The sequence below is a fragment of the Scomber japonicus genome, chromosome 10 (genome assembly GCF_027409825.1).
Source record: "Scomber japonicus isolate fScoJap1 chromosome 10, fScoJap1.pri, whole genome shotgun sequence".
NCBI lineage: Eukaryota > Metazoa > Chordata > Actinopteri > Scombriformes > Scombridae > Scomber > Scomber japonicus.
In genome coordinates, this window is record NC_070587.1 from 17801298 (window position 1) to 17816600 (window position 15303).

General features: G+C 39.2%; 1 protein-coding gene across 1 annotated transcript in view; it reads right to left on the reverse strand.

Annotated features, from left to right (window-relative positions):
• LOC128367032 (CUB and sushi domain-containing protein 3-like) overlaps window positions 1-15303 on the reverse strand; it is a 213590-nt gene that overhangs the window by 39703 nt on the left and 158584 nt on the right. The window contains exons 51-56 of the mRNA XM_053327824.1: window positions 14265-14459; window positions 13377-13550; window positions 11568-11741; window positions 10552-10725; window positions 7609-7794; window positions 4222-4395 (exon numbers count right to left, since the gene is read on the reverse strand). Coding sequence (XP_053183799.1) covers window positions 4222-4395; window positions 7609-7794; window positions 10552-10725; window positions 11568-11741; window positions 13377-13550; window positions 14265-14459 — 1077 coding nt within the window. The remainder of the gene's footprint in view (window positions 1-4221; window positions 4396-7608; window positions 7795-10551; window positions 10726-11567; window positions 11742-13376; window positions 13551-14264; window positions 14460-15303) is intronic.

Here is a 15303-nt window from a genome sequence, read left to right on the forward strand (position 1 = left end):
CATAACACCAACCACCACTATCACTGCTGCTTCTGCTTTCTCAGAGAAATGAAATGGAGGAAAGAGAGCAAAAGAATCAGATAGATAGATAGATAGATAGATAGATAGATAGATAGATAGATAGATAGATAGATAGATAGATAGATAGATAGATAGATAGATTTAGTAAGTATGATATCTAATCTCCTTTTGTGCTCATCTATACGGTTCAGTACATGTTGTCTCTTTGTGGGAAGTCAGTGCTTTATTGGCTTTGAGTGCCTATTCCTTGAGCTGTGCATACACCCTGTGCATCATTCTCTGTGTATTAGCTGCAGCTCTCTGTCTACAGCGCAGCAAACAGATGCACTAATACTGGACTTGTTGACAAAGCCTTACTGCACAAACATCAAGCTCATATCTTCTATGCACATCCAATTGCTCACATGTGCATGGACTGGATTTGTCAGGTCAAAGGCTCACAGCTGGAGATGATATGCTTGTGTGTGGCAGTAATTAGCAATGAGTGTGTGTGCATACATGTCTACCATTTTACTACATGCGTGTGTATGTTTGAGTGCACTTGATGCATGTGTGTGTTTGTGCCTCTTGCATGCATTTGTCTTTGTGAGTGCATGTAAGTATGCATGCTCATTTGTTGCCTTGGTGTGTGCATGTCCATTTCTGTGAGCTTACATGTGTGTGTATGTCTCACAGCAGCTGTCGGTACTTCATTAGTCCCCTTCGGTTAGGTGGGGCAGCTCGGCCAGGCATGTACTATGACAGCTATAATCTCACTAATTGGGATGGTGGTGGATTTGGTTTGAATTTGAGTTAATGTCCATTCACCAGGCTCCCTTTGTAAGGAAATAATAAGGCCCTCAACTGAGCCATGCAAAAGACGAGCACAAAAGGGGAATGTCTATGTCTTGGCAAGCAGTTTTAAGCCTGCTCTTACTAATTAACAGGGGAGGACAGATGAGAGGAGAGATACAGTCGATGCAGGGATGGATGCATGGAGGAGAATTGTTGGTGACGCTGGGCTGGACTTCTGAGGACTTCATAGCTGAGATTATTTTGCTGGTACTGTTGGTCTACAGTCTCTGAAAATAGCAATGTTCCATTTTAATAATTTCTAGACCTGCAGATGAACATGTTTAAAGACTATGCTGCAACTATTCTGCAAATAAACTTTAAAAATTTTTGGAAAGCATCAAAGGGAGGCTTAGACTAAGTGATGGGACATGAAACAGGAAATGTTTCAAAAAACATCAAGACATGTATTAATACTTTCTGGACATCTCATTTATCTTGGTAACACTGCAGTACTAATTGCATCACTTCATAAGTTTTTGCAATGTGCCTGTGAAACTAGGTGCTAAAATGTACATTTGCACTAATTTAACACTCTCCAGACATTTGCTGCCTCACAACTTTATTTCCCTCTGATTTCTACTGAAGCTGTAACAGATAGTTGCTTCCATGGGTATGAATTCATCAAGCCTCTTAGCAATGAACGAATGATCTACAAAAGGTTTCTTTTTTCCATTATGAGTTTCTGATTTCATTATTAATTAGAAGCACTAATGCGGTACAATCTGGTGTGGCTGTGAGGACATTGCATTTACACTAATGACCATCTTCTATAATAAACATCAATATCAATAATTCCTGAATCATAAAATGTCACAATGTGTTCCTTCAATTTTACATGTAAATATTCTACCTTTATGAAATGAAATCAGTTAAAAATGAAATAAGAAAACTGCCCTTAATCCCTCTTTAGTGTCTTTAAAAATCCAATGTCATCTTTTTCTATTAGTATCTGCCATGGGGTTGGTGTTGTATCATAAAAACAAATTAAGGGTGCATTTTTAACCTGACTTAAAATTCATATAATCTGCTATAACTCACCTCATCACATCCTTTTTCTTTAGCTCAATAAGTCACAGCATCATTTATAATGATTAAATCCTCCAGTCGCTGACCCAGGACTCCTACTCTGCTCCACAAATTCCTCCACAGGGTTTTACTCTCTAAACAGCAATTGCTCTTTGACAATTTAAATACATGGGAATACATTCACATTGGCTTTACTTATCTCACTTCTCATGTGATGAGTTGATGCTGATTAGGTTTTAGACGTAAAATTAAAAGTGCTGATTCTATTTTGGTATTAAATGGTTTTTTTTAACCTAGATTAAAGCACAGTATATTTGCTGGATATCTTCAGACAAACGCAGGCAGCAGACCTCATGTTGGTGTTACACAACCTTGAAAGCGGGCAATGAAAATGAAATATAATGCAAATTTGCAAATCGCAACTTTGCAAGGGGCTCATTTGTTATTATATTAGAATGCTGATCAAATCATCTCAATAACAGATGGAAAATTGCCTTTGAAGACTAGTTGACACAGTACCTTACATACACTGCATGGTATACTCACCAAAATCATTAGAAGGCCTAAAAACATCTATACATCAGGCTACAGTATATACACAGTGCAAACAAACAAGCACCCTGCCACATCTCTCTGTGTCGCTCTCTCCATTTTGAAAAACTAAGAGCAAAAAACCCAACGTAAACTCTGACTGTGATATAGATTTGATCTTCTGCAATATGTGTCTTCTTACTATCCTGGGAGGCTTCCCCACCGCCTCTCTACTTTTCCAACGTCTGAGTAAATACAAAATATTGAAGGTGAGTAGAGAGTTCACACTTCTATTTAAAGCAGAAGGGGGGAAAAACTGTCATACAAGTCTGCTTAAAAACATTACTTCTGGATCAGTGAATTGAACAAACCAAGTGAACATTCAGTAAAGAGAATCCACTTAAATGGTCAGGAATGCTCAAGTGTGATGGGAGGGAAGAGCACAGATGGGTATTAACAGGGGAAGTTTGTAGTTCTACAGACATACACTAAGGACTATTTTTTTTTTAATTTTTTTTTTTAGATTTTCAGAAAAGCATCAAGTGTCTGCAACTAAAGGTCTTGAACACAGGACACAAACAGTTCTATTCAAACTTTTGTTTGCCAGAGTTTAGGTATTGTCAAGAGTGATCACTCACTTGAATGACTATTATGGTGTCATAACTCCCTATCATTGAATCAAAGAGGAATGATGGCTAAATGGTACTGTTTGGGGGTTACTTGACACTGCTCCACCATCAGTGTACTCATTGAGCATTCATCAGCCAAATGCAGACACATCAGAAAAACCACAAGAGTGCCTGTTCTGAAATGTGAAATGCTGGACCTGCTTTAGGTCAATGGAGAATTTGTGGACAATAATGATCTAATATTTTGGCAACTAGGTAATATTTAAAAATTCCATAAGAGCTTGAAGGGGGTGTAACTTGAGGGTATGAAATTGGCTCAGTAGGCTGATATCTGCTTTGTGTTTTCTGAACTTCACACAGTGGTATCCATATATCCTAATAATACCGGGACTCCCAGGCACTACACCATTGCAGTGCGGTGTTCATGTTGTAGGAGTAATTTGAAAACTCTCCTGACAATTCTAGCTTACCTCTAGTGTTATCTAACTATACAAATGGTTTTGACTTCACTTTCCCAGGTTTTGAGTTCTTTTTAATATTTGTGGTATTCTAATACAGAGTTAAATTGAATTTCATTGGTGGGAAATTGCATTTTAAAAAATTCAACACTGGCTTTCTAGTCTTTGTGGAAATAGTGTCCTGGTTAGTCTGTATTATCTACAAAACAGTGCTATGAACAAGTTTGAAACTACTTACTATCAAAGAAATAGTCCTATGAAAACTGTTGACCGTGTACTCTATGGAGGATTTGGGACACTGTTTGTGAAAAGAGATGTTGCTGTTGAATTTTTAAAAAAATATTTTTTTAATGCTGTGAGCACACATGGAATTCTATTAAACTCTGTAGTATCAGGGTGATGGCAGTAATATCAAAGGCTGGGTAAATAAAACCCAAATTAACTGGGTGGCTAGATACCACAAGAGGCTAGTAGGAAAATATGACTTGTTTATGCTTTTTAATTTGGGTGAACTGAACCTTTAAACACAACTATCAGTTCCTAATATGGTATTAATATCAGTGTCATAGAGGAAAAGATAAAGAGAGAAACTAATTTGTTATCGTGTGAATGTGTGCAGGCATGCTTCTACATGTGGGAATACATTGTGTGTGTGTGTGTGTGTGTGTGTGTGTGTGTGTGTGTGTGTGTGTGTGTGTGTGTGTGTGTGTGTGTGTGTGTACCTGAGCAGTGGGGCAGTGGGGCAGTCCAGTGTCCATTGAGCTGACAGGTGAGTGATGAGTCTCCTATGAGCTGGCGGTCTCCAGAGCAGGAGTAGCGCACCGTGGCGCCAAAGGTAAACTTCTCTCCCATCATCACTCCATGAGGAGGTGCACCTGGGTGGCCGCAGTCCACCTCTGCATGACAGAGAGAAAGGAGAGGAAATAAGATTATCCATGGAGAAGTGAATGGATGGAGGAACTAGTATAATATGCCAATATATCACACTGCCAATGGTGCTAGTGAGATGGTGCTACATTGTTGTATACTGTTAAATAGATGGCTAGATGGAAGAACAAAATATATCTTGTTAATTAGAAGTAAAATATTGAGGATTAAACTTGTGCATTTTTCATACAATCTTAGCCCAGATAGTTAAGACACATACAATGTTTCAGTGCAAAATACTAAATACCCTGTCAAAACAAGCAACCCCCCCAAAAAAACAAGCTGATCTACACTTCTGTAAACTTTGACTGAATCTGGAAGCAGATTAGAGATGCTTGTGTTGAAAGGGAGAACAATTTTAGGAGATGAATGTGCCCTGAATACTATAAACAGAAAAATGTTTGCTTGCTTGGAACAACACCAGTGATTTGATGTAATACTATGTACACACCTATAATAATGCTCTCAGTTTTGTTTTCAAGACTAAAATCTAATTTGTTACATCAGTTCTTCTGCTACTCTATTATTCTTTTAACCTTTCATTTTTGTGGGAGCCCTAATTTAATTAGCTTAGTCTCATAATGCAGTGTTTCTATGACTGAGCAAAGCTAAATTCTTTATATGAGTCACTGACACCTGGAGCAGTGGTGTCTTATGGGTGAAAAAATGACCTGTATTTAACTGCAGAGAAAACCCCTCAAATGATCTTTTTTCTCAACTTAAAATGTAATGACATTTCACACATTACACTGACCCCAACATTAAAAAAGTGAAACATTGCTTTTGTTCATATTCCCATGAAAGCTTCACACCGCAAGGGTACAAACATTGTCTTAGGGTCAATTTTGACCCAGCAAGTCATTTACACACCACAAACACACAATGAGAAATTGTGCTTATGTGTGTACATCTCCCCTGCAGCCATGAGTGCGCATTTCAGTGCCCAACAGTTCATAGATCTGTTTTTTTTTTCAGATATCCAGGAGGAACAAGAGAACAATGATTTAGAAGAGGGGGAGAGCAGGTATCTCAAGAATAATATGGGGAAGAATACAACCCAGAGCACGATGCATCATCTTCAGATAAAAAAGACCGGATGAGATTGACCTGCGTGCCTACACAGGGCTGCTAATCTTAGCAGGTGTGTATAAGTCCTGAGGCGAGGCTACATCTAGTCTCTGGGATAACGAGAGTGGAAGGGCGATTGTCTTGCCACAATGCCATAGCCAATGCTATGATTCGATAAACGCGAGTCGAGACCTGTGAGACAAGTGAGAGAAACTGATGGCCATAAGAAAGGACTGTGAGAAGTGGGTTCGAGTGCCTGCCATACCTCTACAACCCTGGGCCTTAAGTAACAGTGGACAAGTAATTGTTTCCATTCAGAGGTATATTTTTATTTTCATATCTGTAATGTAATTTTCTCTGTGAATTTATTATGTATTGCAATATTATCATTGATTTATATGCTTGTTTTCTGACACTGACACTGATACAAATTACTGATAGTTATCTCTCTGGTCAAAAGGTTGCGTTCCTTTCATGAAATATATGCCCAGTAAGCCTGAAAACTATGGCACCAAGATATGGGTGCCTGTGATGCACAATCCAGCTACACCTGGAAAATGCAAGTCTACACTGGGAAGCTGACCAGTGGAGGCCCGGAGAAGAACCATAGGATGCAGATTGCACTTGATGTGACAAATGGACTGAGGGGCCACAATGAACTCAGCCATCAGCTTCTGAAGAAGCAGATCGCCATGGTTGGCACAGCAAGACAGAACAAATCTGAGCTCCCCCTCTGCACTCTTTGCAACAAGGGGGAGAAAGACCTTCTCATCAAAGTTTGCCGTCACCCCCACCACCACTCTTGTTTCTTACCCCCAAAAAGAGGAACAGGAAGATGGTCCTCCTGAGCACACTGTACAAAACAGGTGCAATCAGAGATCATGAGGACAAGAAGCCAGCCATCATCCTGGACTACAACCACAACAAAGGAGGCGTGGGCAACCTGGATAAGGTGATTGGAACTTATTGGTGTGAAAGGATTACTGTCCACTGGCCCCTGCTCATCTTCCACGCAGCAGCCTCTGCAACAATTTTGAAAGCTGTTTATGGGCTAAATCTTGTCCTGATCCACCTGATTCTGCAGCTAGGGTGGGCACGTGGGTGAGATGCCAATACTGCCCCCAAAAGAAGGGCCGTATAACAAATACTATGTGCTGTACATGTGAGAAATACATCTGCAAGGTGCAAGACTATTATCATTTTGCTTCAATAAAATGCATTCAAAACTACTTCCTGCAAATTTCTCAAGCACAAAAAAGAAAGTATGTTGAATGTTTACACCTATGCTGTACATTTATCAATAATAATAATAAGAACAATAATAATAAAGCTAAAATAAACCCAAAAACAAGTAATGCCCAATGTTTAAACTCAGGAAAATATACATAATGTTAAGACTACACAAGGGTTAAGATAGACGCTCCTCTGCATTTCTTTCATTACGATTCTGTTTGATAAAATAAATGCTGTGCGTCATCTGTCTACCATGAAATGAAGTGCTCTCTGAGCCTGTGTGCAGAATGTGGAGGTTTACTTCAGATAATTTCACCAAAAAATAGGTCAATACCGTTGGCAGACTCACATGAAAGTAGAGTGCATGAGCCAGGTGTCTGAAAGCAACATTAAAACCTCAGATAACCCCTAAAGTTCATGGATGTTGTTCTTTTAATGTGAGTATTTAGTTTTGAGGCTTTAGCTATAGCCTGAAAAACTGGTCCTATGACAGTTTCTCCATTTCTCAGTTAGGCACAGTATAATATAGCCATAAGCCACTGGGGCATCATTACGCAGATGCTCACAGTCGTAGCATTTAACAACTTGTACCACTAAAACTCTAAAAGCAAATGAGTTTCCAAACAAGGTTGTAGACAGACAATTGAGAGTGTAGCTTTTCTCTTGATTTTTTAAATTTGCCTCTGTGTAATTGTTCATCAGTCATCATCAATCACCATAATGTGTACAAAATGCACTGCTTATGTTCAGCAGGAAAGTGGATAGGCTGAAGCACAGAACAGTGGAGAAACAGAAATAAACAACCTGACTTGAAAAACAGCATATGCCAATTAAAGTTAAAGCCAGTTCAAATAGAAATTAGTCACAGGAAATAGACCTACCGATGCACTCTGGTAGAGGTTTGTCCCAGTGGCCGATTGGTTGACAAGTGAGCACTGACGAGCCGAAGAGGTAATATCCTGGGTTACAGTCATAGAACACCACGCTGCCGAATGTAAAGTTACCATGCTCGATCTTACTCTCACGGATAGAATTGGCAGGGATACCAGGATCTGTGCAGTTCACCACTATATGAGGAAGAAAAAAGGAAAAAAAGAATACATATATATATATATATATATATATATATATATATATATATATATATATACATTTACGCCTTCATGAATTATTCAATTAGTTTAATCATAATGGGAGACTACAGAAAGCAGACTACTGACAGTAGTCCAATTAATTTTTATAGCTGCAAGGATATTTCAGGCAAGACACACATTTTCATTGTAATTTCAAGCAAATTACTGTTAGTCATATGATTACTTGTTGAACTAAAAAAGGTCTCTTGCTCTTTCCCAGCATTCCCCCACTGAGTGTAGTCTTATGATTTCTATTATCGATTCAGTATATTAGCTATATGGTCTTCATGATAATTATACTGTGATATTTTAATTATGGTTTGCAGAACTGCTCTTGGAAACTTTTCCTTCACATCCATCTATTGTAGTTTTCGGAGATAATGTCAATTAATTATTGATGTACAGGCTAGTAATGTTGACTTGAGCCAAAGTGAATATTCACTTCCTGGCAGCGTTTGCCAAAAGCCATTTGTGATATGTACAATCATCTCTGTCTGTAAGGTTGTTATGGAACACTAAAAAGTTCATAATGAACATTACACAACTGTACAGCAGGACGTACATATAACATACAGTGAATTCTCCATTGGACAATGACATAAGTTTTATCGTCATATTTTGTTCTTTTGTGTGATGTCTATTATTACCTTTGCCTAAATTCTCTCTATTTAGTCATGTATACTGCATGTATTAAGTTAACAGTATCTGCCCAAGTTGTAATCTGTCAATAACACTTTTACTTCAGAATAACATTGAAAAAAAACAGACAACACATTACTGTCATATGGCAATGTGCCTAATTAACTCCACCCAGTATCATCACTGAAGATCTGACTTTTCTTTCCTGAAGGCTGTGTAGTCTTTTTTTTTTTGTGATTGAAGCCTCATTTGCATATATTCATTCTGTCAGCATGTTCAATTCTGATTTAATAATAGAAATGTGGCTGTGACTGGATCAGTGGCTTTTGCTGTTTATTCTACAAACAGGGAGACAAGTGAGTCCAGGCTATATTAAGCATTGTCAATAATAATAACACCCTTTGCTTCCTCCTGAAAACAAAAGAACAAAAAGCCACATCTATTGTCACAAATTCAAAAGCATCCATTTTAGGATACCAGTTAAAGTCTCCAAAACCACACTGCTGACCAGGTTTTTTCAGACAGCTGAAAGCAGATGAGGGTGAAATCAAGTTCACGGTAACATCAAATTAAATCAATAATGCAAATGTGTGACAAAACTGGCTTAATGTGAGACATTTTTAGAGAGAACAAACAGATGTTTTTTTGACATAGGGAGTCACAACAGTTTAATATAATTTTACTCTTTTGATCTTTTACCAGGTTTGTCTCTACTGTGCTATTCACGGTAATGAAAACTGTGTCTCTTCACATCCGACAGCCGACAAAACTCATGCCAAGGAGAGATATTTTTAAATGGGCAAAATCTGGCAAATCTCACCTCCCACCAGATCCAGAGGTACTGTAACAAACCATATAATTATATCATTCAATTTAATTTCTTTCATTGTAATGTATTCTTCTTAATTTTAAAGTTAAAGCCATACCTATGTACCTATATTAACACATCTTTACACTGCAATAAATATGCCCCCCCCCCCTCCCTTGAGCATTATTAATATGATTAAAAGTTTCCATCATACTCCACAATACCTTTATCTGTTCTATTTTGCAAACAATAAGGTAAAAAATGTGAAATATTTTCAAAAAAATATTCAAACTGTCAAAAACATCTTGGGAAGAAAAAAATTAGTATTTCTGTGCTATGTTGACACACAGAAATGTCTGCATTGCTGCTGATTGTAAACAAATCCCTAATGAGCCTAACCTGGGAAAACTAACATTGGACACCGCTAACAGCCACCATCTAACACTCCAAATAAGATGTCTTCCATTAAATTTACTCTCTATGCTTTTTGGACTTCAAAGTAATCTCTCCATGCAGAAAGCCTCTTGGTAGAAACTGGCAGTAAAAATGTAAATAAAAACAATTCCCCATTTACTCTCCCGTTTCCATACGTTCGGCTGCAAGCTTGTTATTGCCGTATTCCTGCTTTTGCTCTTAGGCCAGGGCTCCAGATGTTGCTGCCTAATGCTCTACCAAGAGAACACAGTGACTTTTCTCATCCAAATTAATACATGTGTGAGCAGCACCTCTATCCATTCTGCTTCTGTGTCTGTGCCTCTGCATGCTGGCCGTCACTGGCTGTTGATTTCTGATTGATCATGATACAGTACATCTGCTGGCTGCTGAGTTCTTGTGGTCATTCTAGCTTGGGATTTCTGGACCATCACAAAGGACCAACAAATGCCATTTTAGTCTGTTTCAACACTAGACTTGATTCTAGGCTTCTGTTATCAAACACTGAAATACCTTTGGTTGTAATAATGCACTAAGAGCTAGTCTCTTCAGAAAATAATCACCACAGATTGTTACTTGGTCTTGATAATTGAGTAAAATGATGCATATGCTGGTTCCAAATTCTCATACTAATTATTACTTTTGATTCATGGCTTTTTCGACTAAGATTGTAGGTTTGAGCATCACCTAAGCATGGGACAAGTGGCTTTTTGGTTCAACTACAGAATACATCTGCTTCTTCCTGATACTTCGAGTCAGTCTAGCTGCCAATCATACATCCCTGCAGGAGTCGCTCTTTAGCTGGACCCTACCTCTGCATGTTGGTGGCTGCTGGCTCCACTGGCGGTTGGCCTGGCACTGGGCTGTAGAGGGCCCCTCCAGGGTGTAGCCTTTGTTGCAGGAGAAGCGCACCACATCATTGTAGTTGAAGCCATCGCCTGTGGTGCGGCCATAGATAGGGCTGCCGGGGTGGCCACATGTGACAGCTGATGTTGACACCATTCAGGGACGTGAGTGAAAGGAGGGAGGTAGAGACGAGGATGGGAGATGAACAGCAATAAAAAAAGTAGTATATATAAAAAAGAAAAAAAAGAAAAGAGGAGTCGGGGTGTAAAAGATAGAGTGTGTGGAAAGAGGGAGAGAAAGAGATTAAGAGAGAGAAAGAAAATTCAATAAAAGTGATCGATATCTAAGTGATGGACAGTGACACCTATCATAGGTATATCATTACCATATAATTAACCTTAGAGGACAGCAGGGGAATTAAGAATCAAGACATGATCTTGATGAAGAAAGGGGAAATGGCAGATTTCAGCATGTCAGTAGAATAGCATGTGAATAGAAGATTGAGAATCACATTATGAGGATAAATATCGACTTCAGCAGTTCTCAAGGAAAGGAACGTCAACTTATGGGAATTGGAAATTGCTTTTTAACAGTGTTACTTTTAAAAAGAAAGAGTGCTTAACATATTTTTAGTTAATATATTTTAATAATGCGATCAAATCAAACTGCTTGTTTCTTGTGAATAGAAAAAGTACACATTCAAAATGTTACTTCAAAATAAAAGTCCAGAACTGGAAAACAAAATTGTTCCCATCAGCTCTTTTTCCATCTGAGCAGTAGCGTCTCCAGTGAGAAATTCAGAAATAACCAAGTGGTTCTTCTCAGGCACATACTCCATCCAACTTACTTTCTCTTTAACACTCAGTACTGCGTCAACAATCACACACGACCACAGCAATTATCTCTTTTTCCCCTGAAAGACACATCTGATCTCTCTTGCAGTCAGTCAGCCAGGGAGGAGGGGGGTTGCTTAAGTACTTACAGATACAAACTGGGAGCTGTCCGGACCAGTTGTGGTCCTGCTGGCAGATCCGCACTGAGGAGCCAATGAGTCTGAATCCGGGGTTGCACTGGTAAACCACTGTGTCTCTGTAACCAAAGTTTTCTCCGATCACCTGCCCATTCACGATCTGCTCTGGAATGCCGCAGTGACCAGCTGTAGGATGATGCAGTGGAAGGAAAAAAAATGTACTGTGAAATAGTTTTTTCTTCGTAAAGACTAGAAAGGCTCTATATAAGTACAGTCCATTTACCATTTACCATTCCTCTTTCTTTATTTACATTTTATTTTCTCAACAAAATCATGTGTCTTTTGTCTTTTCAAACTCATTAATGACAAAGACAGTCCATCCTGGATCTTTGGTAGTGCAGTCAATCATTCACATGGTGTAATATTTTGGGCCAACTTTATAACATTTGGGAGTGTTAGCTTGCAGTGGCACCCAGTGAACTAATGGACGGTAATTGCAGGGTAGAAACACAATTTTGATTGTGTTATCACGTTTGAATAACTTTGCATTTTGACAACTGTATTATAAAATGAAATGAGGAAACTGATGATTTAAAAGGTCTTGGAATTATAATGCTGGCAAACAAAATTAGTTAGTGTATTCATGAAACATATTGGATTTGGAAAGCATTTTTCAGCTCATTATCTCTGAATTATTATTTCTAAATTCATACTGGCTTCAGCTTCACTCATGGTGATAACTCGCCTCTTCTCATCTACAGTAGACAGAGAGACGCATGTGGAACTCCTCAAAATCTGTGCAATACGCTCATGCACGTAATCGTATTACTTTCAGCTACAATAAATCCCTTTCAGAGAGGAGGAATCTTGCTGAGATTTCCACTGCCACTTAAAACCTGGGAAATTGCCACTGACTGAGAGTCTGATTTCCCTAATTCACTCCTGCACCCAGAAACTCAGCCGAGCATTTCATTATCACACTCCAGTTGAGAGCAGCCAGATTCTATGAAGATAGTGCTGAAGTAGGCTACTATACCGAGAGGTCCCTGGCTACGTCAACCCTGACAGCCATATCACTGAACAAGAGAGAGGTGCCCTTCCTTTAATGAACTGAACCATTCTTGAGCTGAGCCTGGAGTGCTGGTGCCACAGGGTTGATAAACGGACTAATACATCTGCCAAGGAAACAGTCACATTTTGCTGCTGCGTGGGTTTGAATGCGGCTCAAGTAATTCCATATGTCTCATTTTCTTTGACAGTGCAGAGATGTGATGAGCTGCGGTAAGCTAAGCTGTAGCATATTTTCTTGTTTATATACTGTGTGTTAACAGCATGCTGAAATTTAGCTGGTGCAGCTTGGCAAGTGCCTCATAGTTTCAAGGCCAGCTGTGGCTCTCGAGCTGCTCTCTCACATTTAACATTTTAGAAAACACCAAATCACACTGACTCAGAGGCTTTACTGTACAGCATCACGCTCAAATCAACTAAAAGGCAGCTGCCAAAAGTGATTGCACATTTACACAACAATTTTCACCTCATGATCTCCTCGAGGTCTCAAGCAGACCCCAAGGAAAATATAAAGTGGCAGTGTTGAGTACCAGCATAAGGTCAGGACCAATACAGAAAATTGTACACCTATCTAAATGTTTTACAGTCATTAGCCATAAACACTTATAGCCACCCTCTGCTTCCCCATCTGGTTCTATGAAGGGCATATTGGCCCAGCCACAAAAACTCATACCCTGTCTAAACAGATTGCCAGCGGTGTCTGACCCAGGTCAAGGCTGTCTTTTTTAAAGAGAACATTTTGACCTTGCTTACCCAGGCACTGAGTCTCCATCCCACTCCAAAGGCCGGACAGGAGACACTCTCTGACAATAGATCCAGTTAAAACATAGCCAGGGTTACAGTTGAAAATGGCTGATGCTCCAAAGGTAGTTTGGGTCCCAATTTTCTTCCCATTAGGAGGAGTGGGCAGATCACCACAGGAAATGACTGCAACAAGATGAAAAGGATAGTAAAGAGAAGGAAGGAGACGGAAAAGGCAGGGAATGAAAGAACAAGACATCAGGAGAGTCAGTGAGAGGGAACACGAGAGCGAGAAAGAAGTTGGCTTACATCTTCAGAGTCAATGGGACAACACAGTCATTTACACCCATCTTACCGACCTTAATGCGATAAAAGAGTGACCTGTACTATTTCATGGGGAAGATAATGATGGTGTTTTCCTTTGTCCCAGCATCTTTCATGATGCTGGCATCTCCTTTTGCCATTACACTGTCTATTCAGCTCGTTTACCTTTCAAAAAGTAGTTCCCATGGCAGCATAGAAAGCTTTTATTTCCCATTTTCACAGTAAACAATATGTAACCTAAAAAAATAAGTGAAGAGTAAAAAAGTAAAACACTGACCTGTTGATTAAGTGAGCTATGAATAAGAAATTCATTTTTCAAGGGTTGTAATGTTACAATCTATTAATGTAGTGTACCTGAGACAAGGCAGGACATATTTTTTTTGAATAGCAATGTTCATTTCCTTTCTATTCAATTCCAATCTGTGAAATTAATGAAACACTTACAGTGTGTGTGTGGGAAAGGACTCGAGTTATATACTTATTACAACCATTATACTTTTGGTTCAGTTTAATTTTTTAAAGTCTACTTTGCTGTGATTTGCAATTATGAAGTGTTGCGTTGCACAAGTCACTCACTTCTACATCGAGGCCTCTCACTTCTCCAGCTCCACGCCCCATTGGCCAGGCACTGGATGTGGGCAGGGCCAACGCGGTAGTATCCAGGGTTGCATGTGAAGATTATTTTGGTGCCATACTCATAGTGGGAACCATTGACTATCCTCCATTTCCCGTGATCCAGAGAGAATGAGCTGAGACTGGGGCACATCATAACTGAGCCAAAAAAAAAGGAGAAAAAAAGAGGGGATTCAGAGGGGTGTGGACATTGTTAGTTTTGGATTATTCAAATGGATTGACTTCTGTTTCAATTTCTTCTTTTATTTCTTGTACACACACAGCCAAGTCAAAACCCATAAACATAAGGTATGTACTGTAACAAGCCAACAGTGTAAAGGAAATACAAATAGTTGGAAAGGAAAAATGTAATCAGTGGAATAAAGTAATCCATGTGTTAAAATGTAAACAGCAACTTTTCTACAGTTATACAAATGTTCCACCACAACAAAGGTGTTTATGAATTGTCACTCTCTAAAACCAAATGAGTTCCAAAACAAACTCAGTTTCTCTTTTTGCTGTGAGACACATAAACAGCAGGGAATAAACATTGGTTTCCATAGTAAACAATGTTGTCAATCACTCCTTGTGTCGACTTTCAAACTTGGAAAAGTTCCTCTGCCATGTAAACTCACCCCAGCACCAGCTATAGACTTTCCCTCTAACATCATTCTCTCTTTTATCATCCGTCTTACCATCACTTACCAACAAGTTCTTGTAATGAAAGAAAGACTCTAATCACATCTTGTGGTTTTGCTGGGACTGCAATCTGGATTTCACTCTCTGTTACCGCAGAGAGCATTTTGTTAAAAGTGTTTGATACTCCCTGATGTCTCCAGAGGACTTCTCAAACTTTCTCTGTTTGCAATACAGCTGTCAAGATTATAAAATCAGTGTTGTCCCCATAACACTCTCCTCACCATGCAATCGGTTCTTGCAGTTAGCCCTTTTCTCTAAATTCTGTGTCCCACCTCCTCTTCATCCCCTTGCTTCCTCCTTCAGC